Source organism: Ornithorhynchus anatinus, chromosome 7, assembly GCF_004115215.2.
Source record: "Ornithorhynchus anatinus isolate Pmale09 chromosome 7, mOrnAna1.pri.v4, whole genome shotgun sequence".
Classification (NCBI taxonomy): Eukaryota; Metazoa; Chordata; class Mammalia; order Monotremata; family Ornithorhynchidae; genus Ornithorhynchus; species Ornithorhynchus anatinus.
In genome coordinates this window covers 80,076,472-80,104,204 of record NC_041734.1, presented here as the reverse complement: position 1 = coordinate 80,104,204, position 27,733 = coordinate 80,076,472, and the positions used below count along the sequence as shown (strand labels likewise).

The following is a 27,733-nucleotide window of genomic DNA, read 5'->3' as shown; positions in this document are numbered from 1 at the left end:
GCGCCGTGGGGCCGAAGGGGTGGAAAGGCCCAGAAAGCCGGAGCGTTTGGGGGGGTGACGTCATCGCGCCGGCGTCCGGGACGGCCAATGGCGGGCGTCGGGGGGCGGGGCCGGCGGGGCGGCGCGCCTGCGCGCTGGGGGCCGGGGCCCGGGGCGGTCACGTGGTGGGAGGAGGGGGGAGGGGGCGTCCGCGGGCGTCTTCCCGCTCGGGTCTCTTTGTGTCGCGCGGCGGGGCCGGAGGAGGAGCGGCTGAGCGCGCGGGAGCCATGGTGAGTGCCGCCCCCCCCCCCCCCCCCCCTTGCGCACGTGCAGCCCCGAGCCCGCACCGCCCGCTGCACCCCCAGGACGCGCTCCCTAAATACCGGGGAGCCCGGAACCCAGGCTTCATCCCCATTTTCCAGAGGCGGCGACTGAGGCCCAGAGAGCAATAACGTTGCTATTGGTTAAGCGCTGACTACGTGCCGAGCCCCGTTCTAAGCGCCGGGGGAGACGCAGGGGCATCGGGGGGTCCCACGTGGGGCTTCCCAGGCTTTATTTTGGAAGAGGGAGCTGGAGGAGCTGGGCCCTTTGCACTCCCCTGCTGGGTCACCTTGGGCAAGAATAATCGCCATCATCATCACGTGGGCATTGGTTAGGCGCTTACGACGTGCAGAGCACTGTTCTAAGCGCTGGGGGAGGTCCAGGGTCATCAGGTTGTCCCACGTGGGCCCACAGGCTTCATCCCCATTTTCCAGAGGAGGGAACTGAGGCCCAGAGAGGTGAAGTGACTCGCCCACAGTCCCCCAGCTGACCAGTGGTTTGAATCCCGGCTCGGCCACTTGTCAACTGTGTGACTCTGGGCGAGTCACTTCACTTCTCTGTGCCTCAGTGACCTCATCTGTAAAATGGGGATTAAGACTGTGAGCCCCACGTGGGACAACCTGATTCCTTTGTGTCTCCCCCAGCGCTTAGAACAGTGCTCGGCACATAGTAAGCGCTTAACAAATACCAACATCATCATCATCAGTGGCAGAGCCGGGATTAGAACCCACGACCTCTGACTCCCAAGCCCGGCCTCTTTTCACTGAGCCACACTGCCTGGCAAGTCGCTCAACCTCTCTGGGCCCCCCGTTTGGTCATCGGGGTGGAGTTTGTTGAGCGCTTACTAGGCGCCGGGCGCTGTGCTGAGCGCCCACGTGGGGATTAACTGTGACCCGCCCGTGGGACAATCCGATGGCCCCGTGTCTCCCCCAGCGCTTAGAACGGTGCTCTGCACACAGTGAGCGCTTAACAAAGACCAACATTATTATTATTATTATTCTCTGGGCCTCAATTCCCTCATCTGTAAAATGGGGGTGAAGACTGTGAGCCGCACGTGGGACCCCCTGATGACCCCGTATCTCCCCCAGCGCTTAGAACGGTGCTCGGCACAGAGGAAGCGCTTAACACATCCCAACATTATCATCCCCCTTTTGCAGAGGGGGGACACTGAGGCCCAGAGAAGCGAAGGGACTCGCCCAAGGTCACACAGCAGGCGGGGGGGGGGGTGTCAGGATTAGAACCCATGACCCGACCCCCAAACCCGGCCCTCCCCATTGCGCCAGGCTGCTGCTGCTGCTCTCCCATCACTGAGCCCTTATCGATTGCTTCTTGTCCTCTTCTAAGCGTTTAGCACAGTGCTCTGCGGGGACGAAGCGCTCCCTTCTCTGCACCTCAGTTACCGCGTCTGGAAAATGGGGATGAAGATTGGGAGCTCCATGTGGGACTGGGTCCGACCCGATTTATTATTAAGCGCCATCGACGGAATATTTATTTCTCTCCGCTTTTCGGGGTCCTCTTTAGTTTGAGATGATGTTCCTGCATCTGCCCCAGCGTTCAGTGGCGCGTGATAACCTTTTACGATGTAAATAATTGGGGTATTTGTTAAGCGCTTACTAAGTAGCGGGCACCTGGGTGGAGACAAGCAAATGGGGTTGGACCCCGTCCCTGCCCCTCCCAGTCTCCCACCCCATTTTACAGAAGAGGAAACTGAGGCCCAGAGGAGTGAAGGGACTCGCCCAAGGTCACACAGGAGACGAGTGGCAGAGTCGGGATTAGAACCCAGGACCTTCTGACTCCCAGGCCCGGGCGGTAGCCACCATTCGTTCATTCAGTAGTATTTATTGAGCGCTTACTCTGTGCATTGCGGACCAAGCGCTGTACTGTACTAAGCGCTGCGGTAGGTACAAGATCATCATCAGGCCCCTTATGGGATTCACAGTCCAAGAAGGAGGGAGCACAGGGATTGATTTTTCCCCTTTCGCAGAAGAGGGAATTGAGGCTGAACAAACCCTAATTATAGTAAAATAAAAAAATTAATGGTGGTAAGCGATTACTACGTGCAAAGCACCGTTCTAAGCGCTGGGGGAGATACAAGGTGACGGGATTGTCCCCCGTGGGGCTCACTGTTTTAATCCTCATTTTACAGGTGAATAATAATAATGTTGGTATTGGTTAAGCGCTTACTATGTGCAGAGCACTGTTCTAAGCGCTGGGGGAGGTACAGGGGAATCGGGTTGTCCCAGGTGGGGCTCACAATCTTCATCCCCATTTTACAGGTGAGGGAACTGAGGCCCAGAGAAGTGAAGTGACTCGCCCACAGTCCCACAGCTGACAAGTGGCAGAGCCGGGCTTCGAACCCATGACCTCTGACTCCCAAGCCCGGGCTCTTCCCACTGAGCCACGCTGCTTCTCTTATGAAGCAGTGAAGATGAAGTCACTGAGGCCCAGAGAAGTGAAGTGACCTATCCAAAGTCACCCAGCCGGCAAGCGGCGGAGCCGGGATTCGAACCCACGACCTCTGACTCCCAAGCCCGGCCTCTTACCGCTGAGCCACGCTGCTTCAATAATTGGGGCATATGTTAAGCGCTTACTATGGGCCAGGCACTGTACTGAGGGGGATTTAAGGAGTCCATCCTGCCCCGGGAACCTAAATCCCAGACCTGAGACGTGTGCCTGGGCCTAGTTTGAGCGCTTACTGTGTGCAGAGCACTGTACTAAGCGCTAGAGACAGTCCAATAGGCAGTAGACTCCTCTGCCCACCGTGAGTCACACGTGGCTTGACCTCGGGGACAAAGCAAGGTCATTCTCCCGATTCCAAAATACGGGGAAAGATGCAACTTGTCCGATAAGACGGGAGAGATTAATAATCGCTAATGACTACTTGATGAGCGCTTACTCTATGCCAGGCGCTGGAGTGAATTTAGAGCAAGAGAGGAAAATTGGGGGGTGGGATTGGGGTGAATGGGTGGTCCGGTTTAGTTTTAGTGGTATTTCTGAAGCGCTTACTATGTGCTCTGCTCTAGGAGTATAGTAAGTAGGGGAAGCAGCGTGGCTCAGTGGAAAGAGCCCGGGCTTGGGAGTCAGAGGTCATGGGTTCGAATCTAGGGGACTGTGGGCGAGTCACTTCACTTCTCTGGGCCTCAGTCCCTTCATCTGGAAAATGGGGATGAAGACTGTGAGCCCCACGTGGGCCGACCCGATGACCCTGGATCTCCCCCAGCGCTTAGAACGGTGCTCTGCACATAGTAAGCGCTTCACAAATACTAACATTACCATTTGGTTAATTACTCGTCTCTGGCTTTAAGGGACACAATATGGTTCCTTCCTTTATCTTGCGATCTGCGATCGCCATATGGGACGGCCTGGATTATCCTGAATCCACCCCGGGGTTTAGTGGCATTTGATAAGCTTTTACTATGTGCCAGACGCTGTACTAAGCGCCGGGATAGGTACAAGAAGCAGCGTGGCTCAGAGGAAAGAGGCCGGGCTTGGGAGTCGGAAGTCATGGGTTCGAATCCCCGGCTCTACCGCTTGTCAGCTGGGTGACTGTGGGCGAGTCACTTCACTTCTCTGGGCCTCAGTCCCTTCACCTGGAGAATGGGGATGAAGACCGTGAGCCTCACGTGGGACAACCCGATGACCCTGGATCTCCCCCAGCGCTTAGAACAGTGCTCGGCACATGGTAAGCGCTTAACAGATACCAACATTATTATTACAAGATCGTCAGGTTGGACACGGTCCCTGTCCCACGTGGGGCTCACGGTCTTCATCCCCATTCTCCTGAGCCCCAGGGAGGTGAAGCGCTTAGTATAGTGCTCTGCACGTAGCGCTCAATAAATACTATTGAATAAATCCAAGCGCTTGCTACGGTGCCCTGCACGTAGTAAGCGCTCAATAAATACTATTTAATGAATGAATGAAGCGGTGTCGCTCAGTGGCAAGAGCCTGGACTTGGGAGTCGGGCGGGTCGTGGGTTCTAATCCTGCCTTGGCCACTTGTCTCCTTGGGCAAGTCACTTCACTTCTCTGTGCCTCGGTTCCCTCACCTGGAAAATGGGGATGAAGACTGAGCCCCACTGAGTGGGACCTGATGACCTTGTATCTCCCCCAGCGCTTAGGACAGTGCCTGGCACATAGTAAGCGCTTAGCAAATACCAACATCATTATTATTATAAGCGAAATGACCTTCCCGAGGTCACCCCCACCAGACGGGTGGCAGACTGGGATTAGAACCCAGGCCCGGGCTGTAGCTCCTATAATAATAATGCTGGTGGTTTTTAAGTGCTTTCCCTGTGCCAGGCCCTGATGACAGGGTCATCAGGTTGTCCCACGTGGGGCTCCCAGTCTTCATCCCCGTTTTCCAGACGAGGGGACTGAGGCACAGAGAATGATGTTGGCATCTGTTAAGCGCTTACTCTGTGCCGAGCGCCGTTCTGAGCGCTGGGGGAGATACAGGGGAATGAGGTTGTCCCCCGTCAGGCTCCCGGTCTTCATCCCCATTTTCCAGATGAGGGAACTGAGGCCCAGAGCGGTGAAGCGGCTCGCCCCAGGTCACCCAGCGGACAAGCGGCGGAGCCGGGACCGGAGGCCGGGGCCTCCTCCCGCCGCGCGCTCAGCCGGGACGCGACCGTGTGCTCTTTTGCGGCGACCTCACAACTCTCCCCTCGGCTCTCCCCAGGCAGGGAAGGCGTTCAAGAAGTTTCTCCCCCTCTTTGACCGCATCTTGGTGGAGCGGAGCGCGGCCGAGACGGTCACCAAGGGGGGCATCATGCTCCCAGAAAAATCCCAGGGCAAGGTCCTCCAGGCCACGGTGGTCGCCGTCGGGTCCGGCTCCAAAGGAAAGGTGGGTCGGCTCGGGACGGGGCGCCCCAGCCGGGGCCCTTCTCCCGACACTGAATTCTCCAGAAGTGATTTTGGCACGGGTTTTTAGGTTTTTGTGGTAGCTCGCGGTCGGGATAATTCCATATTATAAGATATAACATCGTATTATAACATATAATATTATCTAATTACCCGGGAAGCGCCCCCTCTGTGCCGAACACCGTCCTAAGGGCCGAGTGCCCGTTAGGTTCGACCCAGTGTCTGTCGCACGTAAGGCTCGCCGTCTTCGTCCCCGTTTTACGGACGAGGGAACCGGGGCCCAGAGAAGCGAAGTGACTTCCCCGAGGCCACACCGCGGGCATGTGGAGGAGAGGGGATTAGAACCCGGGACCCCCCCCCCCGCCCCTCGCTCTAATAATGTTGGTATTTGTTAAGCGCTTACTATGTGCAAAGCACTGTTCTAAGCGCTGGGGGAGATACAAGGTAATCAGGATGTCCCACGTAGGGCTCACAGTCTTCACCCCCATTTTCCAGATGAGGGAACTGAGGCACAGAGAAGCGAAGTGACTTGCCCAGAGTCACACAGCTGACAGGCGGCAGAGCTGGGATTCGAACCCATGACTTCTGACTCCCAAGCCCAGGCTCTTGCTACTGAGCCACGCCGCTTCTCATCTGAAGTGCATTCCTTGTGCCAGCCACTCTGCGTACTAAGCGCAGGGGTGGAGCCAAGCTAATCGGGTTGAACACAGTCAGTGAGTTGTATTTATTGAGCGCCGACGGTGTGCAGAGCACTGTACTGTGGGCTGGGGAGAGGACGGTGTAAGAAGAGACACATTCCCTGCCCACAGTGAGCCCAAGGGGACACGGGGGACATTCGTAGGAATGAATAAATTACAGATGAGGCCATAAGGGCTATGGGGCTGGGAGGGCGGGGAGTAAAAAGAGATCAAAATCTCAATGTCTTAATCCCCATTTTACAGAGGAGGAAACTGAGGCTCAGAGAAGTGAAGAGACTGGCCCGAGGTCAGTGGCCGGGTGGAGGTTAGAACCCAGAGCCTTCTGATATTTGTTGATTAATTTCCCGATTAGACCGTGAGCCCGTCAGAGGGCAGGGACGTTCTCTATCTGTTGCCGACTTGTCCATTCCAAGCGCTTAGTCCAGTGCTCTGCACATAGAAAGCGCTCAATAAATACTATTGAATGAATTTGTTGAGGGCAAAGTGACTCATTCATTCAGTTGTATTTATTGAGCGCTTCCTGTGCGCGGACCACTGTACTAAGCACGTGGGAAGTACAATACAGCCCCCGGGCTCCCGGCGGACATGCCGTAGAGCGGGGATTAGAACCCCCGCCTGGGCTTTATCCGTGGCCTCTGCTTTTCTTTCATTCAGTCGTATTTATTGAGCGCTTACCGTGTGCAGAGCACTGTACGAAGCGTTTGGAAAGTACAGTTGGGCAGCAGATAGAGACCGTCCCTGCCCGACAGCGGGCTCGCCGTCTAGAACGGGGGAGACTGTGCTTCCCACTGGCTTTGGATCAGAAACTCAGCCTTAACAGCAAAGGATCATCAGGTGAAAGTGCTGATGATCCTTCATTAGTATTTATTGAGCGCTTCCTATGTGCAGAGCACTGTACTAAGCGCTTGGAACGGACAATTCGGCAACAGATAGAGACAATCCCCGCATGGCATTCGTTAGGCGCTTACTATGTGTCAAGCACTGGGTAGGTACAAGCTAATCCTGTTGGACACAGTCCCTGATCCACACGGGGCTCACCTGCTCCTTCCCAAGAACCCGGGCCTGGCAGTCTGAAAGACCCGGGTTCCAATTCTGCCTCCGTCTCTTGCCCGCTGGGTGACCCCGGGCGTGTCGCTTCAGTTCTCTGGGCCTCGGTTCCCTCCTCTGTAAAATGGGGGGTGAGACTGAGCCTGTGCCTGATCTGATGATCTTGCATTTACCCCAGTGCTTAGAGCAGTGCTTGACCCATAGAAAGTACTAAAAATCATTATTATTCAATTCAGTAATTACACGGTAATTTGAAATAATCATAATCGGTAGGCCACTAGTGATTCTTGTCTACTGATTAAGCAAGGGCGCTTAGTGGAAAGAGTCAGGGGGCGTGGATTCTAATCCCGTCTCCGCCGCTCGTCTGCTGGGTGGCCCTGGCCAAGCCACTTCTCTGGGCCTCGGTTCCCTCCTCTGTGAAATGGGGGATGGGACAGGGCCTGTTTCCGATCTGATGACCTTGCTTTTAATAATGTTTAATAATTATGGTATTTGTTAAGGGCTTACTATGTGCAGAGCAGTGTTCTAAGTGCTGGGGTAGAGACAGGGAATCAGATTGTCCCCCTTGGGGCTCGCATTTTTTAATCCCCATTTTTACAGAGGAGGTAACTGAGGCACAGAGGAAGTGAAGTGACTTGCCCAAGGTCACACGGCAGACAAGCGGCAGTGGCGGGATTAGAACCCGCGTCCTCAGACTCCCAGGCCCGGGCTCTTGCCACTAGGCCACGCTGCTTTGCTTGACCCATTCTGGTTTTGTTGTCTGTCTCCCCCTTGTAGATTGTGAGCCTGTTGAGCAGGGATTGTCGCTATCTGTTGCCCAATTGTACCTTCCAAGCGCTTAATACAGTGGTCTGCGCACAGTGAGCGTTCAGTTAATACGATTGAATGAATATTGAGCACTTGGTGCAGAGCACTGAGCTAAGCACTTGGGAGAGGACATGACTATAAACAGGACACATTCCCTGCCCACAGCTAGTTTAGAGGGGAAGACGGTCTAGATATCCATGAGCCATTTTTAGCCCCCCCACCCCCCCCCCACCCCCCAGTAATTTTCCTAGTACGACCGTTCCGTCCCGGGGAATAATAAAGATAGTTGTTGTATTAAGCACTTCCTGGGTGCCAGGCCCTGTACTAAGCGCTGGGGTGGATACCAGCAAATGCGGGTGGACACAGTCCCGAGCGGAGCTCGCAGTCCCCATCCCCACTTTACAGATGAGGGAATGAGGCCCCCTCCGAAGTGACTTGTCCAAGGTCACAGGGCAGACACGCGGTGGGGCCGGGATTAGAACCCGGGACCTCCTGACTCCCGGGCCCGGGCTCTAGCCATTACGCCAGGCTTGTGGCTGTCCCCGGGGTGGCCCGTTGCGGCCTGTGGAAAGGGGCCGACCCTGAACGGATGTTCACGTCTCCGTTTCCCGCGTCGCCCGACTCGCAGTCGTATCAATTAATAATGATGATGCTAATGATAGTGGTATTTCTTAAGCCCCTACTGTGCGCCGGGCACCGTTCTAAGCGCTGGGGTGGATGCGTGAGTCGGTGGGCGCCGTCCCTGGCCCACAGGGGGCTGACGGTCTTCATCCCCGTTCTGCAGATGAGGGAACTGAGGCCCAGAGAAGGGAAATGACGTGTCCGAGGTCACGCAGCTGACAAGTGGCGGGGCGCCGTAGTGAGCGGTTGGGACAAACTCACCGGAAAACCCACAGTGTCTTGGAGGGAAGAAAGCCCCCACCCCCTCCGCTTGCTGAAGCGGGGGCTTTTTACCCCTCGAAAATAATGTTTGGAAGCAGCGTGGCTCAGTGGAGAGAGGCCGGGCTTGGGAGTCAGAGGTCATGGGTTCCAGTCCCGCCTCTGCCACTTGTCAGCTGGGTGACCGTGGGCAAGTCACCTCACTTCTCTGTGCCTCGGTGACCTCGTCTGTCAAATGGGGATGAAGACCGTGAGTCTCACGTGGGACAACCTGATGGCCCTGCGTCTCCCCCAGCGCTTAAAACAGTGCTCTGTACATAGTAAGCGCTTAACAAATACCAACATTATCAGTAAGCGCTTTCTGTGTGCCAGACACTCTACCAAGCACTGGAGTGGAGCCAAGCAAGTCAAATTGGACTGGCGAGTTGTGACTCGGACTTGGGATGTGTGAGTCCCACAGAGGTCTCTCAGTCGCCGTCCCCATTTTTCAGATGAGGTAACTGAGGCACAGAGAAGTGAGGTGATTTGCCCGTGGTTCCGCAGCAGACAAGTGGTGGAGCAGGATAAGAACCCAGGTCCTTCTGACTCCCGGGACTTAACTAGACTGTAAACTCTTTGTGGGTCAGGAACACCCACTGCGAGCCCTTTGATCTCTTCCAACTGCTTAGTCTTGTGCCCTGAGGTGACTTTTTTCTTAATTACCCATATGAAAAGAAATAAATCCTCATCTCCATCTTTCCCGAGGACCTGGTTGATCAACGTTTAGGTGTTGAGCTTCTGACAATAAAGACCTGGGTTCTAATCTCAGCTCCACCGCTTGCCTGCTGTGTGACCTTGTGCAAGTCACTTCACTTCTCTGTGCCCCAGTTCCCTGCTCTCTAAAATGGGAACTAAGACTGTGAGTCCCACGTGGGTCAGGGACGGACCTACCCCGGCGCTTAGTACGGTGCCTGGCGCGTAGTGAGCTCTTTACAAATGCCACAGTTATTATTATTATTAATGATGATGATAAGTTAGAGAAGCAGCGTGCCTGGTGGCCTGGGAGTCGGAAGGACCTGGGTTCTAATCCTCCGCTCCACGTGTCTGCTGTGCGACCTTGGGCGAGTCGCTCCATTTCCCTCTGCCTCGGTTACCTTAGCTGTAAAATGGGGGGGTTAAGATCATGAAGCCCACGTGGGACATTGTCGGATTTATTGAGCGCTTACTAGGTGCAGAGCACTGTACTAAGCGCTTGGAACGGACAATCCGGCAACAGATAGAGACACTCCCCGCCCGACGACGGGCTCACAGTCTAATCAGTGAAGAGGCCGAAATTGTAGGGTTTTAAATGTGTTTGAGGAGCTCTGATTTGTATAAGAGAAGGTAGTCGACTCAAAGTGGCCTCTAGTTTTGATTTTTCTCCCGCAAATCAGAATCCAGAGTGAAGAGGTCCAAGTAATTGTTTAATTGTTAAGATGCGGCAGCCACAGATTAATGTTTAACTTAGGGGGTAAAGTTCGTCGGGCTCTGCTTTAAATTGAAACTTGGGTCTTCTGGATTCTCCCTTCTGCAAATGATTAAGTGAGAGCAAAGGCTTATCCTGGGTTTGTAACATGTCAGCGAGTTTATAAGTTACCAAGGTTTGGGTTTTTTTATCCCAGGAATCTTCTGAAGCTTCGGAGACATGCTTGGCCCATGTTAAAATTTTATTTTTTGTTTCCATAGAGCGGAGAACTCCAGCCTGTTAGCGTGGAAGTTGGAGATAAAGTTCTCCTTCCGGAATACGGAGGCACCAAAGTAGTCTTGGAGGACAAGGTTGGTTGGCTATTAAAACGAAAAATGATAATTCCGGTGTGCGTCCTGGCGCGCGCGCCCGCTACGAGACGAGCACGGGATTAAGCGCTGGGTTAGATACGGGATATTCGGGGGGAGGAAGAGCGGTATTTTAAAGGGGAAACTGAGGCCCAGAGAAGCCAAGTGACTTGCTCGAGGTCACACGGCGGGATTAGAATCCCGGCCTCTCTGCCTGTGTTAATTCCGTGGTAATCTCACTGTAAAAGAAAGAAAGCGCATTGAAGTTTGGCAGCGGGCCTTAATGATTTGGTTTTCTTCTCTCTCTGCAGGATTATTTCTTATTTAGAGACGGTGATATTCTGGGAAAATATTTGGACTGAAATCATTGCTAGCAGAATTTGCCGAGTCGCCCATTCCACTCATGTTCTGAAATCTTGCTTTCATCATGTAAATACGTAATTTACAGGTTTTGTTTTATAATAAACTAATGATGTCTGGAGGGTCTGTAGGGACGGACGCTGTGAACATTTCAAAATAAAATGCGTATAGGTGAACGGCTCGGTGCTTGCTGGATTTTTCGGGAACACTGCCGACTCCTGCTCCATCCGTGGGATCCCCTTCCCTGTTCAGTCAGGGAGTCAGTCGTTAGTTGTGGAGCGCTCACTGTCTGCGGAACACTGTACTGAGCGCTTAGACGAGTACACAATGACACATTCCCTAGAGAAGTGTAATAGTGGATGGGCAGGCCGAGGTGAAATTCTCCCGGTTAACTCAAATGGTGTTTATGGTGTGAGAGCAAAGCCCGTCAAACGGCAGGGACTGTATCTGTTGCCGACTTGGTCATCCCAAGCGCTTAGTGCAGTGCTCTGCACATAGTAAGCGCTCAATAAATACTATTGAATGAACTGTACTAAATGCTTGAGAGAGTACAATGTAATAGTCACGTTCCCTAGAGACGATGAGAAGCAGCGTGGTTTAGTGGCTAGAGCCCGGGCTTGGGACTCAGAGGTCGTGGGTTCTAATCTCGCCTCCGCCCCTCGTCAGCTGCCTGACTTTGGGCAAGTCACTTTGCTTTTCTGGGCCTGTTACCTCATCTGGAAAATGGGGATTAAAGACTGTGAGCCCCACGTGGGACAACCTGATCACCTTGTATTCCCCCAGCGCTTAGAACAGTGCCTTGCACATAGTAAGCACTTACCAAATACCACCATTATCCCCCTCCGCCTTCTGCTTCCTCCTCCTTCCCCCCTTCACCTCCCCTCAGCTAAGCCCTCTTTCCCTCTGCTCCTTCCCCTCCCCTCAGCACTGGGCTCATTAGTAGATATTATTTATTACCCTATCTATTTTGTTAATGAGGTGTACATCCCCTTGATTCTATTTATTACGATAATGTTGTCTCGTTTCTGTTTCGTTTGGTTTTGCTCTTGTCTTTCTCCCCCGATTAGACTGTGAGCCCGGCATCGGGCAGGGATCGTCCTATCTGTTGCCCAATTCCAAGTGCTTAGTACAGTGCTCTGCACATAGCGCTCAATAAATACTATTAAATGAATCCATGAAAATGGGGATGGAGACGGTGCGACCTGATTGCCTTCTATCTCCCCCAGGGCTTAGAACAGTGCTTGGCACATAGTAAGTGCTTAACACCACCATTAGAGATGTTTAAGAGCGGGTGGGGAGGCTGAGCTGAAATTCTCCCAGTTAAATTGGTTTTTTTTGAGCATTTATGATGTGTGAGAGCACTGTACTAAATGCTTGAGAGAGTACAATGTGACAAGACAATCCCAGAGATGTTTTATAGTGGATGGGGAGGCTGAGGTGAAATTTTCCCGATTAAATCATTCCTATTTACTGAGCGCATTCTGTGAGCGCGTACGTCGGTAGACCACATTTACTGCCCACAGTCTGGAGGGCACGGATCCTATCTACTAGCTCCCATACTGTCCTAAGCACTTAGTATAGTGTTCTGCCCACAGTAGACTAAACTCCCGAGGCTTATTGAAGGGCCTCCACTCCTTGGTTGTTAAGCTATTTGCTAAGCACTTCCTATGTGCAGCTCAGCGTACTAAGCGCCGGGGTGGATCCGAGCAAATAGGGTTGGATACGGTCCTTGTACCCCATGGGGCTCACGCTCTCGATCCCCATTTTACAGATTGAGGGAACTGAGGCCCAGAGAAGGGAAGCGACTTGCCCAAGGTCACCCAGCAGACAAGCGGCGGAGTCGGGATTAGAATCCATGACCTTTGGACTCCCAGACCTGTGCTCTAGTCACCGTGCCGTGCTGGATCTGGATGTCTGTACGATGTTGGCAGACGGGATGAGTCTTAGGGCAGGCTTGTCTTGTCGGATGGAATTAGGGCAGAGGTGCTTAAAAACAGCCTGAGGCCCCGAAAACCTGGTTACCGAGAATCCTAAAGGGTCAGATAAGAGGCCCAATCCCAGAAAAGTAATCACGATGATATATTCTACTGCCTGTATCCCCCACTCCACTGGAGTCATAGTAATTATGGTTTTTGTTAGGTGCTTACTATGTGCCAGGCAGCGTACTAAGCACTGGGGTAGATAGAAGCAAATCGGATTGGACACGCAGTATGTCCCAAGTGGGGCTCACAGTGTAAACCCTCCTTTTACAGATAAGGGAACTGCCCAAGGTCACCCAGCAAAAATGTGACGGAGCCAGGACTAGAACCCAGAACCTTCTGACTCCCGGCCCCGGCTCTAACCCTGAACCACGCTGCTTCTCTAATATGCTACTCGCTAAGCACTTACTTGGGGTCAAGTAGTCAGCTGTGTGACTGTGGGCGTCACTTAACTTCTCTGTGCCTCAGTGACCTCATCTGCAAAATGGGGATGAAGACTGGGAGCCCCACGTGGGACAACCCGATTCCCCTGTGTCTTCCCCCAGCGCTTAGAACAGTGCTCTGCACATAGTAAGCGCGTCAATACCAACGTTATTATTATTACTGTACTAAGCGCTGGGGTGGATACAAGTTAATCAGGTTGGGCCCAGTCCCTGTCGCCCGTGGGGCTCACGGTTTCCATCCCCATTTTCCAGAGGAGGGAACGGGCCCAGAGAAGTGACTTACCAAGGTCACACAGCAGAGACTGCTAATCTCACTCTTCCTCGATCTCGCTGTCGGCCCCGCACCCGCGTCCCGCCTCTGTCCCGGGACGCCCTCCCTCCTCAAATCCCACAGGCGATGACTCTCCCCACCTTCAGAGCCTTATCGCAGGCCCACCTCCTCCAGGAAGCCTTCCCTGACTGCGCCCTCCTCTCCTCCCGCTCCCTTCCGCGTCGCCCCGACACGCTCCCTTTCTTCATCCCCCCTCCCGGCCCCGCACCGCTCCGGTCCACATCCCTCATTTATTTATCTCTATTCGTGTCTGTCTCCTCCTCTAGACTGTCAGCTCGTTGGGAGCAGGGAATGTGTCTGTTACATTGTTATATTGTCCTTCCCCAAGCGCTTAGTACAGTGCTCTGCACGCAGTAAGCGCTCAATAAATACAATTGAATGAATGAATGATTGCCTGGGGTCACACAGCAGGCAAGTGGCCGGGCAGGGACTAGAACTCAGGTCCCTTAACTCCCAGACCTGCGTTCTTGCGTGGCCTAGTGGAAAAAGCCCGGGCTTGGGAGTCTGAGGACCTGGGTTCTAATCCCGGCTCCTCCACTTGCCTGCTCTGTAGCCTTGGGCAAGTCGATTCTGTGCCTCAGTTCCCTCAGCTGTAAAATGGGGATTAAGACGGTGAGCCCAACGTGGAACACGGATTGTGTCCAACATGATTATCTTGTATCTTCCCCAGTGCCTGGCAAAGAGTAAGTGCTTAACAAATACCATCATCGTCGTAGTAAGCGCTTCAATACTGTAAAAGAAAAAGTCAGAGTGCTTTGTATTCCAAACTTACTTCTCTGGGCTTCAGTTCCCTCATCTGTAAAATGGAGATTAAGACTGGGAGCCCCATGTGGGTCACGGGTTGTGTCCAACCTGATTATCTTGTCTTAGTACAGTGACCGGCACATAGTAAGCGCTTAAATACTGGAAAAGAAAAAGTCAAACTGTTTTGCATTCCAAATTAACTTCTCTGGGCCTCAGTTCCCTCATCTGTAAAATGGGGATTAAGACTGGGAACCCCATGTGGGCCATGGGTTGTGTCCTGATTATCTTGTCTTAGTACAGTGCCCAGCACGTAGTAAGCGCTTAAATACTGTAAAAGAAAAAGTCAGTGTTTTGCATTCCGAATTAACTTCTCTGGGCCTCAGTTCCGTGGCTCAGTGGCAAGAGCCCGGGCTTGGGAGTCCGAGGTCATGGGTTCGAATCCCTGCTCTGCCACTTGTCATCTGGGGAACTGTGGGCAAGTCACTTCACTTCTCTGTGCCTCAGTTCCCTCATCTGGAAAATGGGGGTGAAGACTGGGAGCCTCACGAGGGACAACCTGATGACCCCGTATCTCCCCCAGCGTTTAGAACAGTGCTCTGCACATAGTAAGCGCTTAACAAATACCAACATTATTATTATCTGTAAAATGAGGATGAAGACTTGGGAGCCCCATGTGGATCACGGGTTGTTTCCAACCTGATTATCTTGTCTTAGTACAGCGGCTGGCACATACTAAGTGCTCAACACTATATATATGTGTTAGGGAAGCAGCGTGGCTCACTGGAAAGAGCACGGGCTTTGGAGTCAGAGGCCATGGGTTCGAACCCCGGCTCTGCCACTTGTCAGCTGTGTGACTTTGGGCAAGTCACTTAACTTCTCGGTGCCTCAGTGACCTCATCTGTAAAATGGGGATGAAGACTGTGAGCCCCACGTGGGACAACCTGATTCCCCTATGTCTACCCCAGCGCTTAGAACAGTGCTCGGCACATAGTAAGCGCTTAACAATTACCAACATTATTATTATTATGTGTGTGTGTATATATATATATATATATATGTATATATATATAAAGAGTGTTTAGCACCGACTTGTGCTAATTCTCCTTAGGAAAGAGGGGAAAGTTCACGCTGTCTTGTTGCTAAATTGAGGTGGGCTTAGGGGCTTTGCATTTTCCCTCTGTCCTCTCTGCCAGCTGGGAGAGGTTGCAGAAGAAGACATTACCCAACCGGCTTTATCCCCTGAAAATGATTCAGTGGGCGCCTCCGTCTCTCAACCCTGACTTTCTCAAGAACAGATTAAATCAGCGGAGAAGGTTGGCTGCAACGGTACCGACCCCTTGGGCTAGGCCGGGGAAATGAGAGTTGTTTTTTTATCCCCCTACGAAAAAGATGGCTCTCTTCCCATCGTTACATCTGAAACGGACGGAGCTGGCTAAAGCGCAAGGACCTGGCTCGTCTATAAGCACGGAGATTGTAATTGCCCAAATCGGCTTCAATTCTAGGCCGTGAGAGCTCCTTGTGGGACCTCCGGACATTTGATAGTTGCCCCACTCATTCATTCGTTCATTCAATTGTATTTATTGGGCAGAGCACTGGACTAAGCGCTTGGAATCCCCCCTTCTCCTTGGAGAAGGAGCGTGGCTCAGTGGAAAGAGCACGGGCTTTGGAGTCAGGGCTCATGAGTTCGAATCCCAGCTCTGCCACTTGTCGGCTGGGTGACCGTGGGCAAGTCACTTCCCTTCTCCGGGCCTCAGTTCCCTCATCTGTAAAATGGGGATTAAGACTGTGAGCCCCACGTGGGACAACCTGATTCCCCTATGTCTACCCCAGCGCTTAGAACGGTGCTCGGCACATAGTAAGCGCTTAACAAATACCAACATTATTATTATTATTATTATTATTATTACCCCACAGCACTTACGTACATGGGCAGGGATTGTCTCCATCTGTGGTCCAATTGTACATTACAAACGCTTAGCCCAGGGGTCTGCAAATCGTAAGCGCTCAATAAATACGATTGAATGAATATCTTTATAAGTGCTCTCATTCAAGCGCTTAGTCCAGGGCTCTGCACATTGTAAGCGCTCAATAAATACGATTGAATGAATATCTTTAGACTGTATAAGTGACTCATTCAAGCGCTTAGTCCAGGGCTCTGCACATTGTAAGCGCTCAATAAGTACGATTGAATATCTTTAAATTAGACTTTATAAGTGACTCATTCAAGGGCTTAGTCCAGGGCTCTGCACATGGTAAGCATTCAATGAATATGCCTGAATGAATATCTTTAAATTAGACTTTAGAAATGACTCATTCAACTCATTAATGTCGGTCTCCCCCGCTAGACCGTAAGCTCATGAGGGGCAGGGAGCAGGTCTGCTAATTCTGTTGTATTAGGCTCTCCCAATTCATTCGTTCGATCGTATTTATTGAGCGTTGATTGCGTGCGGAACACTGGACTAAGCGCTTGGGAGAGGACAACATAACAGTAAACAGACACATTCCCTGCTCACAGTGAGCTCACAGGCTGGGGGGAGACAGACATTAATATAAATAAATTACAGAAAGATGTGGACATAAGCGGTGTGGGACTGGGAGGGGAGATGAAGAAAGGGAGCGAGCCGGGGCGATGCGGAAGGGAGCGGGAGAAGAGGAGAGGAGGGTGCAGTCAGGGAAGGCCTCTGGGGGGAGGTGGGCCCTCAGTAAGGCTTTGAAAGCGGGGGAGAGTCAACGTCTGTGGGATTTGAGGAGGGAGGGCGTCCCGGGCCAGAGGCGGGACGTGGGCCAGGGGTCGGTGGCGAGATCGAGGCACATTGAGAAGATGAGTACTGGTCCGCTGTGTGGCCTTGGGCAAGTGACTTCACTTCCCTGGGCCTCAGTTCCCTCATCTGTAAAATGGGGATTGAGACTGAGCCCCACGGTGGACAGGGACTGAGTCCTACCTGATTTGCTTCTAACCACTCCAGGGCTTAGTACAAGTGCCTGGCACATAGTAAGCGCTTAACAAACACCGTCATTATTATTATTATTCTCTATACTTCCATTCCTTCATCTGTAAAATGAGGATTGAGACCGTGAGCCCCAGGTGGGACAACCTGATGACCTCGTATCTACCCCTGAGCTTAGAACAGTGCTTGGCACATAGTAAGCGCTTAACAAATTTCCCTCATTATGAAGCTCTAGAGGGGGAGAACGATATGAATAGAAATAAACGACGGATATGGACGTAAGCGCCGTGGGACTGAGGAGGGGGGTGAATTAAAGGGAGTAAATCCAAGCGGTAAGAAAGGAAAAGGTAAGAAAGGAGAGGGCCGACGGGAGCCTTGAAGAAGCTCCTTATCCTGTTTTGCTTCCGCCGGGAGCTGAAGTCTGGAAAAAAGTAATCTTTTGGATCTCTATCCCTCAAGGCTACAACTGTCGTTCTGTTTGACAGAAGCAAATTTTCCAGCTGTGCTTTGCGTACTTTGTTATTATTCCTCGGTCCCTCTGCAGGAGGAGAGGAGTTGGTGGAAATGGAGGTGGGAGGGAGGTTATAATGATGATAACGATGGTATTTGTTAAGTGCTTACTCTGTACCAAGCACTGTTTGAAGAACTGGGGCAGATACAAGATCATCGGTTGTCCCTGTGGGGCTCAGGGTCTTAATCTCCATTTTCCGGATGAGGGAACTGAGGCCCAGAGAAGTGAAATGACTTGTCCAAGGTCACCCAGAGGACGGGGGGGCGGGGCGGGGAGCCGGGATTAGAACCCACATCCTTCTGACTCCCAGGCCCCGGCTCTCTCTGCTAAACCACGCTAAGGCTGCTCAACAGAAGGGCAGGAGCAAGGTCTGGAGCAAGAAATATCGATACTATTTATTGAGGGCTTCTCGTGTAAAGAGCACTGTACTGTTAGGGAGAGTAATCGATCGATCAGGGATATTTATCGAGAAGTTCCCTCATCTGTAAAATGGGGATTGAGACTGTGAGCCCCATGTGGGACAACCTGATGACCTTGCATCTAATAATAATAATTTTGGTATTTGTTAAGCGCTTACTATGTGCCAAACACTGTTCTAAGCACTGGATAGATACAAGGTAATTAGGGTGTCCCACATGGGGCTCACAGTACCTACCCCAGAGCTTAGAAGAGTGCTAGGCACATAGTAAGCGCTTAAGAAATACCATTATTATTATTAATCCTGGCTCCACCATCTTCCTGCTGTTTTAACCCTGGCCAAGTCACTTCAAATCTGCCGGCTTTCGGTTTTTCATCTGTAAAATGGACGTTAAATACCTATCTCCTGTCCCTCCTTAGACTTGGGGTCCCATGTGGGCCAGGGACTGTATCCAACCTGATTATCTTCTCTTTCCCCTAGTACTTTGTCCAGTTCTTGACTCGAAGTAAACGCTAAAGTACCACATTGATGATGATCAATCGATCAGTCCTATTTATTGAGCCCTTACTGTGTTCAGATCACTGTACTGAGCGCTTGGGAAAGTACAATACAACAATATAACAGATACATTCCCTGTTTAGCCCGTGAGCGCATCATTGGGCAGGGTTTGTCTCTATCTGTTCCAGAGTGTACATTCCAAGTGCTTAGTAATAATAATAATAATGATAATGTTGGTATTTGTTAAACGCTTACTATGTGCAGAGCACTGTCAGGGCTCTGCACATAGTAAGCGCTCAGTAAATATGGTTGAATGGAAGAATGGATGCCCAAAATGAGCTTACGGTCTGGAGGGATAATTATAAAAATCCCCCAGGGAAATCTAGTGAAATCTAGAGAAGCAGCGTGGCTAGAGCCCGGGCCTGGGAGTCAGAAGGTGATGGGTTCTAATCCCGGCTCGGCCACTTATCTGCTGTGCGACCTTGGGCAAGTCGCTTCACTTCTCTGGGCCTCAGTTCCCTCATCGGTAAAAGGGGGATGGAGCCTGGGAGCCCCACGTGGGACAAGGACTGCGTCCAACCTGATTTACTTGTATCTACCCCAGTGCTCAGTACAGTGCCTGGCATATAGTAAGTGCTTAACAAATGCCAGAATTATTATAATTATTATTATTATTATTAGTGAGTGGCCAGGAATCAGATCCAAACCCCCTTTTTCTGAACATCCTTGAATAACAATAACAACAGTGGTGTCTTTCATTCATTTATTCAATTGTATTTATTTGAGAGCTTACTGTGTGCAAAGCACTGTACTAAGCGCTTGGGAGAGTACAATAGAACCACAAACAGACACATTCCCTGCACACATTGAGCTGTTTAGAGCTTATTATGTCAGGCGCTGTACTAAGCGTCAGGGTGGTTACCAGCAAATCGGGTTGGACACAGTCCCTGTCCCACATGGGGCTCACAGTCTTAATCCCCATTTACCTGATGAGGAAACTGAGGCCTAGAGAAGTGAAGCGACTTGCCCAAAGTCATCCAGCAGACAAGTAATAATAATAATAATAATTCCGGTATTTGTTAAGCGCTTCCTGTGTGCCAGGCACCGTACAAAATGACGAGGTGAGTCCAAACAAATCGGGTTGGACAAAGTCCCCATCCCACGTGGGGCTCACGGTCTCCTTCCCCAATTTCCAGATGAGGGAACTGAAGCCCCGAGAAGTGAAGTGACTTGCCCAAAGTCACCCAGCAGACAAGTGGCGGAGCCAGGATTAGAACCCAGGTCCTTCTCCCTCCCGGGCCCAGGCCCTACCCACTAGGCCACGCCGTTTCATCTCCCCCCGATCTATGGGTTCTCTGGGCCTCAGTGACCTCATCTGTGAAATGGGGATGGAGACTGTGAGCCCCACGGGGGACCACCTGATGACCTCGTATCTCCCCCAGCGCTTAGAACAGTGCTGGGCACATAGTAAGCGCTTAACAAATGCGTGGCTCAGTAGAAAGAGCCCGGGCTGAGAAGTCATGGGTTCTAATCCCGGCTCCGCCACCTGGGTGACTTTGGGCGAGTCGCTTCACTTCTCGGTGCCTCAGCGACCTCAGCTGTCAAATGGGGATGAAGACTGCGAGCCCCCCATGGGACGACCTGCTTACCTTGTATCTACCCCAGCGTTTAGAACAGTGCTCGGCACAAATGCCAACATTATTACGATTATTAGGGGTTATGGGGTTTCTACGCCGTCGCCGGCGGTCTGGTGGTTGTGCAAACGGGGGTTGGAGGGGGAGGGTTACCGGTGGTGGTGACTTCCACCCTCCCTGGGAGGTGAGCCGGGGGGCTGGGGCGGGAGCTGGGCGGCCGGCCGGGGGGGGGGTCAGCCTGCCTGGGCGAGGCTACGGCTGAAGAACAAGGCCGCCGTTGACATCACACAGTCGGAGCCTCATGGACAACCGACCCCTCTCCGGGCCTTTTTTCCGCTCGTCCCTCCTGGGGCCTCCTGGCCTTGGGGACTCTGCAGCAGGAATGTGCTGATTGGGAAGCGGCCTGGCCCAATAATAATAAGAATAAGAAGAAGAAGAATAATGACATTTGTTAAGCGCTTACTATGTGCAAAGCACTTTTCTAAATGCTGGGGAGGATTTGTATATATTATTTATTACCCTATTAATTTTGTTAATGAGGTGTCCATCCCCTTGATTCTATTTATCGTGATGACGTTGTCTTGTTTTTGTCCGTCCGTCTCCCCCGATTAGACTGCGAGCCCGTCACTGGGCGGGGACGGTCTCTATCTGTTGCCGAATTGTCCATTCCAAGCGCTTAGTACAGTGCTCTGCACAAGGTGAGCGCTCAGTAAATACTATTGAATGAATACAAGGTGATCAGGTTGTCCCATGGGGGGCTCCCAGTCTTCATCCCCATTTGACAGATGAGGTGACTGAGGCCCAGAGAAGTGAACTGACTTGCCCAAAGTCACACAGCTGAGAAGCGGCAGAGTCGGGATTTGAACCCATAACCTCTGACTCCCAAGCCCGGGCTCTTTCCACTAAGCCACGCTGCTTCTCAAGTGGGTAGTGGGTACAGCCCGGGCCTGGGAGTCACGGGGTCATGGGCTCCAATCCCGGCTCCGCCGATGGTCGGCTGTGTGACCTGGGGCAAGTCGCTTCACTTCTCTGGGCCTCGGTGACCTCATCTGTAAAACGGGGCTGGAGACTGTGAGCCCCACGGGGGACAGGGACCGTGTCCAACCCCATCTGCTTCTATCCACCCCAGTGCTTAGTACAGTGTCTGAAACATAGTAAACATTTAACAAAACTAGGGGGAGGGGAGAAGTGGGGGATCATCCCAGCCCCCCATTATCCCTCCCCCCGTTCAGGATCCGGGATTGAGGAATTCCCAGACCGGCCTAGCCGGATCCTCTCGCTCTCCCGCCTTCCCGCCAAACACATTCCATTCCCAAGCCCTCATATTTGCGTCCACTTATGTGGAGAGACGCAGGCCCGCGGGAGCCGTCCGATATCGACAGGACTTCACCCTCCGACGGGATTATCGCCAAATTATCGGGGTCCCAGTGATCCCCAAATTATCGGGGCCCCGGCCATCCCCAAATTATCGGGGCCCCGGCGATCACCAAATCATCTCTTGGCCCTCGCCGGGCGCTGGCTTGGGTTTCGCCGCTTTAGATAATAATGTTGGTATTTGTTAAGCGCTTACTATGTGCAGAGCACCGTTCTAAGCGCCGGGGTAGACACAGGGGAATCAGGTTGTCCCACGTGAGGCTCACAGTTAATCCCCATTTTACAGATGAGGGAACTGAGGCCCAGAGAAGGGAAGTGACTCGCCCACAGTCACACAGCTGACAAGGGGCAGAGCCGGGATTAGAACCCACGACCTCTGACTCCCAAGCCCGCCCTCTTTCCACTGAGCCACGCTGCTTCTCTGTTAGATATTAGATGTCTGACTGTCTTTCATCTGCGCTTCTCTCTCTGCTCATCTCCCGTGAGGTCGAGGGGGGAGACCTTGATTTTTTAACCCCGCGGAAAAAGCAGATGTGGGGGTTTGCTCAACCTTACGTATCCAGGAAAATAAGCAAACCCCCACATCCATCTCAAACTTGGAGTCTCATTTATTTGGCTCTCAAGGTCCTTGACTTTGAAGCGGCGGGAGGGGTGATATTTCTGAGTTGTTTGTTCTCCTCTTCCCCATCCTCCTCCTCTCCCATGTGGAGACTCTGCGCTCCTTTAAATGATAATGTTAATAGCGGTATTTGTGACGCGCTTCAAAATAACGGAATTTGTCAAGCGCTACCGTGTGCCAAGCACTGTTCCAAGCGCTGGGGTGGGGTACAAGATGATCGGGGGGTCCCCCGTGGGGCTCCCAGGCTTCATCCCCATTTTACAGAAGAGGGGACTGAGGCCCAGAGAAGCGAAGTGACTTGCCCACCACCCAGCAGATAAGTGGCGGATCCGGGATTAGAACCCACGTCCTCTGACTCCCAGGCCCGGGCTCTTCCCACTGAGCCGCGCTGCTTCTCTGCACTAAACAGTGATGGTATCTGTTAAGCGTTTACCATGTGCCAAGCACTGTTCTAAGCGCTGGGGGGGGGACGCAAGGTGATCCGGTTGTCCCACGTGGGGCTCACAGTTTTTAATCCCCATTTTCCAGATGAGGGAACTGAGGCCCAGAGAAGTGAAGTGACTGGGCCAAAATCGCACAGCTGACAGGCGGAGGAGCCGGGATTAGAACCCACGACCTCGGACTCCCAAGCCCGGGCTCTTGCCACTGAGCCGCGCTGCTTCTCTGCGGTTACTATACACCAAGCGGTGAGATAGAGACGGAATAGCCAATCAATCAATCATTCAGTGGTATTTCAATCCATCAGTCATGTGTATTTATTTTTAAATGATAATTGATAATAATAATTATAATGATTAATGGTACTTGTGAAGTGTTTGCTATGTGCTAAGCACCGTTCTCAGCACTGGGGTAGATAATAATAATGTTGGTATCTGTTAAGCGCTTACTAGGTGCCGAGCACCGTTCTAAGCGCTGGGCCGGGGGGAGGGATACAAGGTCATCAGGTTGACCCATGTGGGGCTCCCAGGCTTCATCCCCATTTTCCAGATGAGGTCACTGAGGCCCAGAGAATAATAATAATAATGTTGGTATCTGTTAAGCGCTTACTAGGTGCCGAGCACCGTTCTAAGCGCTGGGGGAGATCCAGGGTCATCAGGTCGTCCCACGGGAGGCTCACAGTCTTCATCCCCATTTTCCAGATGAGGTCACTGAGGCCCAGAGAAGTGAAGTGACTCGCCCACAGTCACCCAGCTGACAAGTGGCAGCGCTGGGACTCGAACTCATGACCCCTGACTCCCAAGCCCAGGCTCTTTCCACTAAGCCACGCTGCTTCTCTTGCCACTGAGCCCCGCAGATACAAGGTCATCAGGCTGGACGCAGTCCCCGTCCCACATGGGGCTCACAGTCTTAATCCCTATTTTACAGATTCGTATTTAATTGCATTTATTGAGCCCTCGCTGGGTGCAGAGCACTGTGCTAAGCGCTTAGGAAAGGACAATGCGGCAGTAAATAAAGACGATCCCTGCCCACGACGAGGTCACGGTCAGAGAGGGAAGCAGTATGGCCTAGTGGCTAGAGCCCCGGCCTTGGAGTTCAGAAGGTTGTGGGTTCTAATCCCGGCTCCGCCGCTTGTCTGCTGCGTGACCTTGGGAGAATCACTTCACTTCTTTGGGCCTCGGTTCCCTCATCTGTATGAGGAAGCAGCGTGGCTCTCGGTGGAAAGAGCCCGGGCTTTGGAGTCAGAGGTCATGGGTTCGAATCCCGGCTCGGCCACCTGTCAGCTGTGTGACCGTGGGCAAGTCACTTCACTTCTCTGGGCCTCAATTCCCTCATCTGTAAAATGGGGATGAAGACCGTGAGCCCCACGTGGGACAACCTCATTCCCCTGTGTCTACCCCAGCGCTTAGAACGGTGCTCGGCACATAGTAAGCGCTTAACAAATACCAACATTATTATTATTATTAAAATGGGGATGGAGACGGCTAGCAGCGTGACTCAGTGGAAAGAGCCCGGGCTTGGAAGTCAGAGGTCATGGGTTCGAATCCAGCCTCTGCCACTTGTCAGCTGTGTGACTGTGGGCAAGTCACTTCACTTCTTGGGCCTCAGTTCCCTCATCTGCAAAATGGGGATGAAGACCGCGAGCCTCACGTGGGCCGACCTGATGACCCTGGATCTCCCCCAGCGCTTAGAACGGTGCTCTGCACATAGTAAGCGCTTAACAAATACCAACATGAACTAATCCAACCCCACTTGTCTCCACCCCAGCGTGGCTCAGTGGAAAGAGCCCGGGCTTTGGAGTCAGGGGTCATGGGTTCGAATCCCAGCTCTGCCACTCGTCAGCCGGGTGACTGTGGGCGAGTCACTTCACTTCTCTGGGCCTCAGTTGCCTCATCTGTAAAATGGGGATGAAGACTGGGAGCCTCACGTGGGCCAACCCGATGACCCTGTGTCTCCCCCAGCGCTTAGAACACTGCTCGGCACATAGTAAGCGCTTAACAAACTCCAACATCATTATAGCACAGTGCCCGGCACACAGTAAGCGCTTAAGCCCGTCAAACTGTGCGCCCATCAAATGGCAGGGACTGTCTCTGTTGCCGACTTGTTCATTCCAAGCGCTTAGTCCAGTGCTCTGCACATAGTAAGCGCTCAATAAATACGACTGAATGAATGAACAAATGATTACAGCTGAGGTGACAGAGGCCCAGAGAAGTGAAGTGACTTGTCCAAGGTCACACAGCTGACACGTGTCCCCTCCCCACCCCCAGCCCTGTGCCTATTTGCAGATATTATCGATCACTCTATTGCTGTTACTCATGATGTGCCTAGATCATGTGTGAGAAGCAGCGTGGCTCAGTGGAAAGAGCACGGGCTTCGGAGTCAGGGCTCATGAGTTCGAATCCCAGCTCTGCCACTTGTCGGCTGTGGGACTGTGGGCGAGTCACTTCACTTCTCCGTGCCTCAGTTCCCTCATCTGTAAAATGGGGATGAAGACTGTGAGCCCCACGTGGGACGACCCGATTCCCCTATGTCTACCCCAGCGCTTAGAACAGTGCTCGGCACATAGGAAGCGCTTAACAAATACCAACATTATTATTATTATTAGATCTAGGGTTCTATTGATTTCTATCGATGCTACTTGATGGCTCTCTGCTCCTTTTGCTGCCCGTCTCCTTTTGCGGGTCAGGGATGGCTGGTCTCCCTTAGGGCTGCTGATGGGTCCTTCCCAAGCGCTCAGTCCAGTGCTCTGCACCCACTAAACGCTCAATAAATGCACCTGAATGAATGAATGAATGAATGCGGGTGGCGGGGCGGGGATTAGAACCCAAGCCCTCGGACCCCCCAAGGGCTGCTCTGCGATCTAGGCCCCTCCCCCTCTTTGCCTTTCCTGGGGGCGAGGCTGTTCCCCCCTCCTTCCCCTCCTCCCCCCGGAGAGGCTGGGCTGTTCCCCCTTCCTGCCTCTCCTCCCCCCGGGGAAGGGGTGGAGCTGTTCTCCTCTCCTTCCACTCCTCCCTCCGGGGAGGCTGGGCTGTTCCCCCTTCCTGCCTCTCCTCCCCCCGACGGGGCGGGGCTGTCCCCCTCTCCTCCCCCCCAAGGGATGGGGCTGTTCCCCCCTCCTTCCACTCCTCCCTCCGGGGGTGGCTGGGCTGCTCCCCCTTCCTGCCTCTCCTCCCCCTGGGAGGGCGGGGCTGTTCCCGCCTCCTTCCACTCCTCCCCCTGGGAGGGCGGGGCTGTTCCTCCCTCCTCCCTCTCCACCCCCCGAAAGGGAGCAAGGCTGTTCCCCCCTCCTTCCCCGGGGGGGGGGGGGGGCGGGACTGTTCCCCTCACCTTCCCCTCCTCCCCCTGCGGGGGAAAAAAAGGGGCTGTTTCCCCCCTCTCCCACTCCTCCCCCCGGGGGGGCGGGGCTGCTCCCCCTCCTCCCTTTCTTCCCCCCCCGGGGGCAGCTGTTCTCCCCTCCTGCCTCTCCTCCCCCGGGTGGGGGGGGCGGGGCTGTTCCTCCTTCCCTCCCTCCTCCCCCCCTTCCTCCCGCCTTTCCTGGGGGCGAGGCTGTTCCCCCTTCTTCCCTCTCCTCCCCCCGGCTGTTCCCTCCACCATTCGTTCATCCAGTGGTATTTATTGAGCGTTTACTAGGTGCAGAGCACTGTACTAAGCGCTCGGAACGTACATTTGCGCCAGAGCCCCCAATCCCTGCCCAACAACGGGCCCACGGCCTAGCAGAGGGGGCCGTTCCCCCCTCTTTCCTCTCCTCCCCCCGGGTGGAGACGGGGCCGTTCCCCACTAGTTCCTCTCCTCCCCCTCCTCGAGGGCGGGGCTGTTGATGCTAGACGATCTTTGTTTAATAATAATTGTGGTATTTGTTAAGCGCTTCCTAGGTGCCGAGCACTGTTCTAAGCACTGGGGGAGACGGAGGGGAATCAGGCCACGTGGGGCTCCCAGTCTTCATCCCCATTTTCCCGATGAGGTCACTGAGGCCCAGAGAAGTGAAGCGACGGGCCCACGGTCCCCCCAGCTGACAAGTGGCCGAGCTGGGATTCGAACTCATGACCTCTGACTCCAAAGCCCGTGCTCTTTCCACTGAGCCACGCTGCTTCTCTAGGCTCCTACTCTGCGCCCAGCCCTGTTCTAAGCGCTGGGGGAGATGCCCGGTCACCGGGTGGTCCCCCCGTGGGGCTCCCAGGCTTCATCCCCATTTTCCCGATGAGGTCACTGAGGCCCAGAGAAGCGAAAGGACGTGCCCCCAAGCCCCCCAGCTGACAAGGGGCGGGATTAGAACCCAGGACCTCGGACTCCCCAGCTCGGGCTCCTCCCTCGGAGCCCCGTCCCCCCGTCCCCCCGAGGGCGGGTTGGGCAGAGATTCATTTATTCCCTCATTTCTTCATTGTCAATCGTATTTATTGAGCGCTGACAGTGCGCAGAGCACTGCGCTAAGCAAAACGGGGATGAAGACCGGGAGCCTCACGGGGGACGACCCGATGACCCTGCATCTCCCCCAGCGCTTAGAACAGGGTTCTGCACACAGTAAGCGCTTAACAAATACCAACATTTAAGCACTATTTGCCCCCCTTCTTCCCTCCCCCCTCCTGGGGGCGGGGCCGTTCCCCCTTTAGTCCTCCCTCCCCCCGCTGGGGGGTGGGGCTGTTCCCCCCTTTAGTCCCCCCTCCCCCCGCGGAGGGTGGCGCCGTTCCCCCCTTCTTCCCTCCCCCCCTCCTGGGGGCGGGGCCGTTCCCCCCTTTAGCCCCCCCTCCCCCCGCGGAGGGTGGCGCCGTTCCCCCCTTCTTCCCTCCCCCCCTCCTGGGGGCGGGGCTGTTCCCCCCTTTAGCCCCCCCTCCCCCCGCGGAGGATGGCGCTGTTCCCCCCTTCTTCCCTCCCCCCTCCTGGGGGCGGGGCCGTTCCCCCTTTAGTCCTCCCTCCCCTCGCTGGGGGGTGGGGCTGTTCCCCCCTTTAGTCCCCCCTCCCCCCGCGGAGGGTGGCGCCGTTCCCCCCTTCTTCCCTCCCCCCTCCTGGGGGCGGGGCCGTTCCCCCTTTAGTCCCCCCTCCCCCCGCGGAGGGTGGCGC

General features: G+C 53.6%; 1 protein-coding gene across 1 annotated transcript; it reads left to right on the top strand.

Annotated features, from left to right (window-relative positions):
* The first annotated feature begins 155 nt into the window (after window positions 1-155).
* Window positions 156-10,921, top strand: HSPE1 (heat shock protein family E (Hsp10) member 1). Its single transcript, XM_029069166.2, has 4 exons — window positions 156-269; window positions 4,978-5,142; window positions 10,295-10,384; window positions 10,693-10,921. The coding sequence occupies exons 1-4, from the start codon at window positions 267-269 to the stop codon at window positions 10,741-10,743; spliced, it is 309 nt and encodes a 102-aa protein (XP_028924999.1). The 5' UTR covers window positions 156-266; the 3' UTR covers window positions 10,744-10,921.
* The last annotated feature ends 16,812 nt before the right edge of the window (window positions 10,922-27,733 follow it).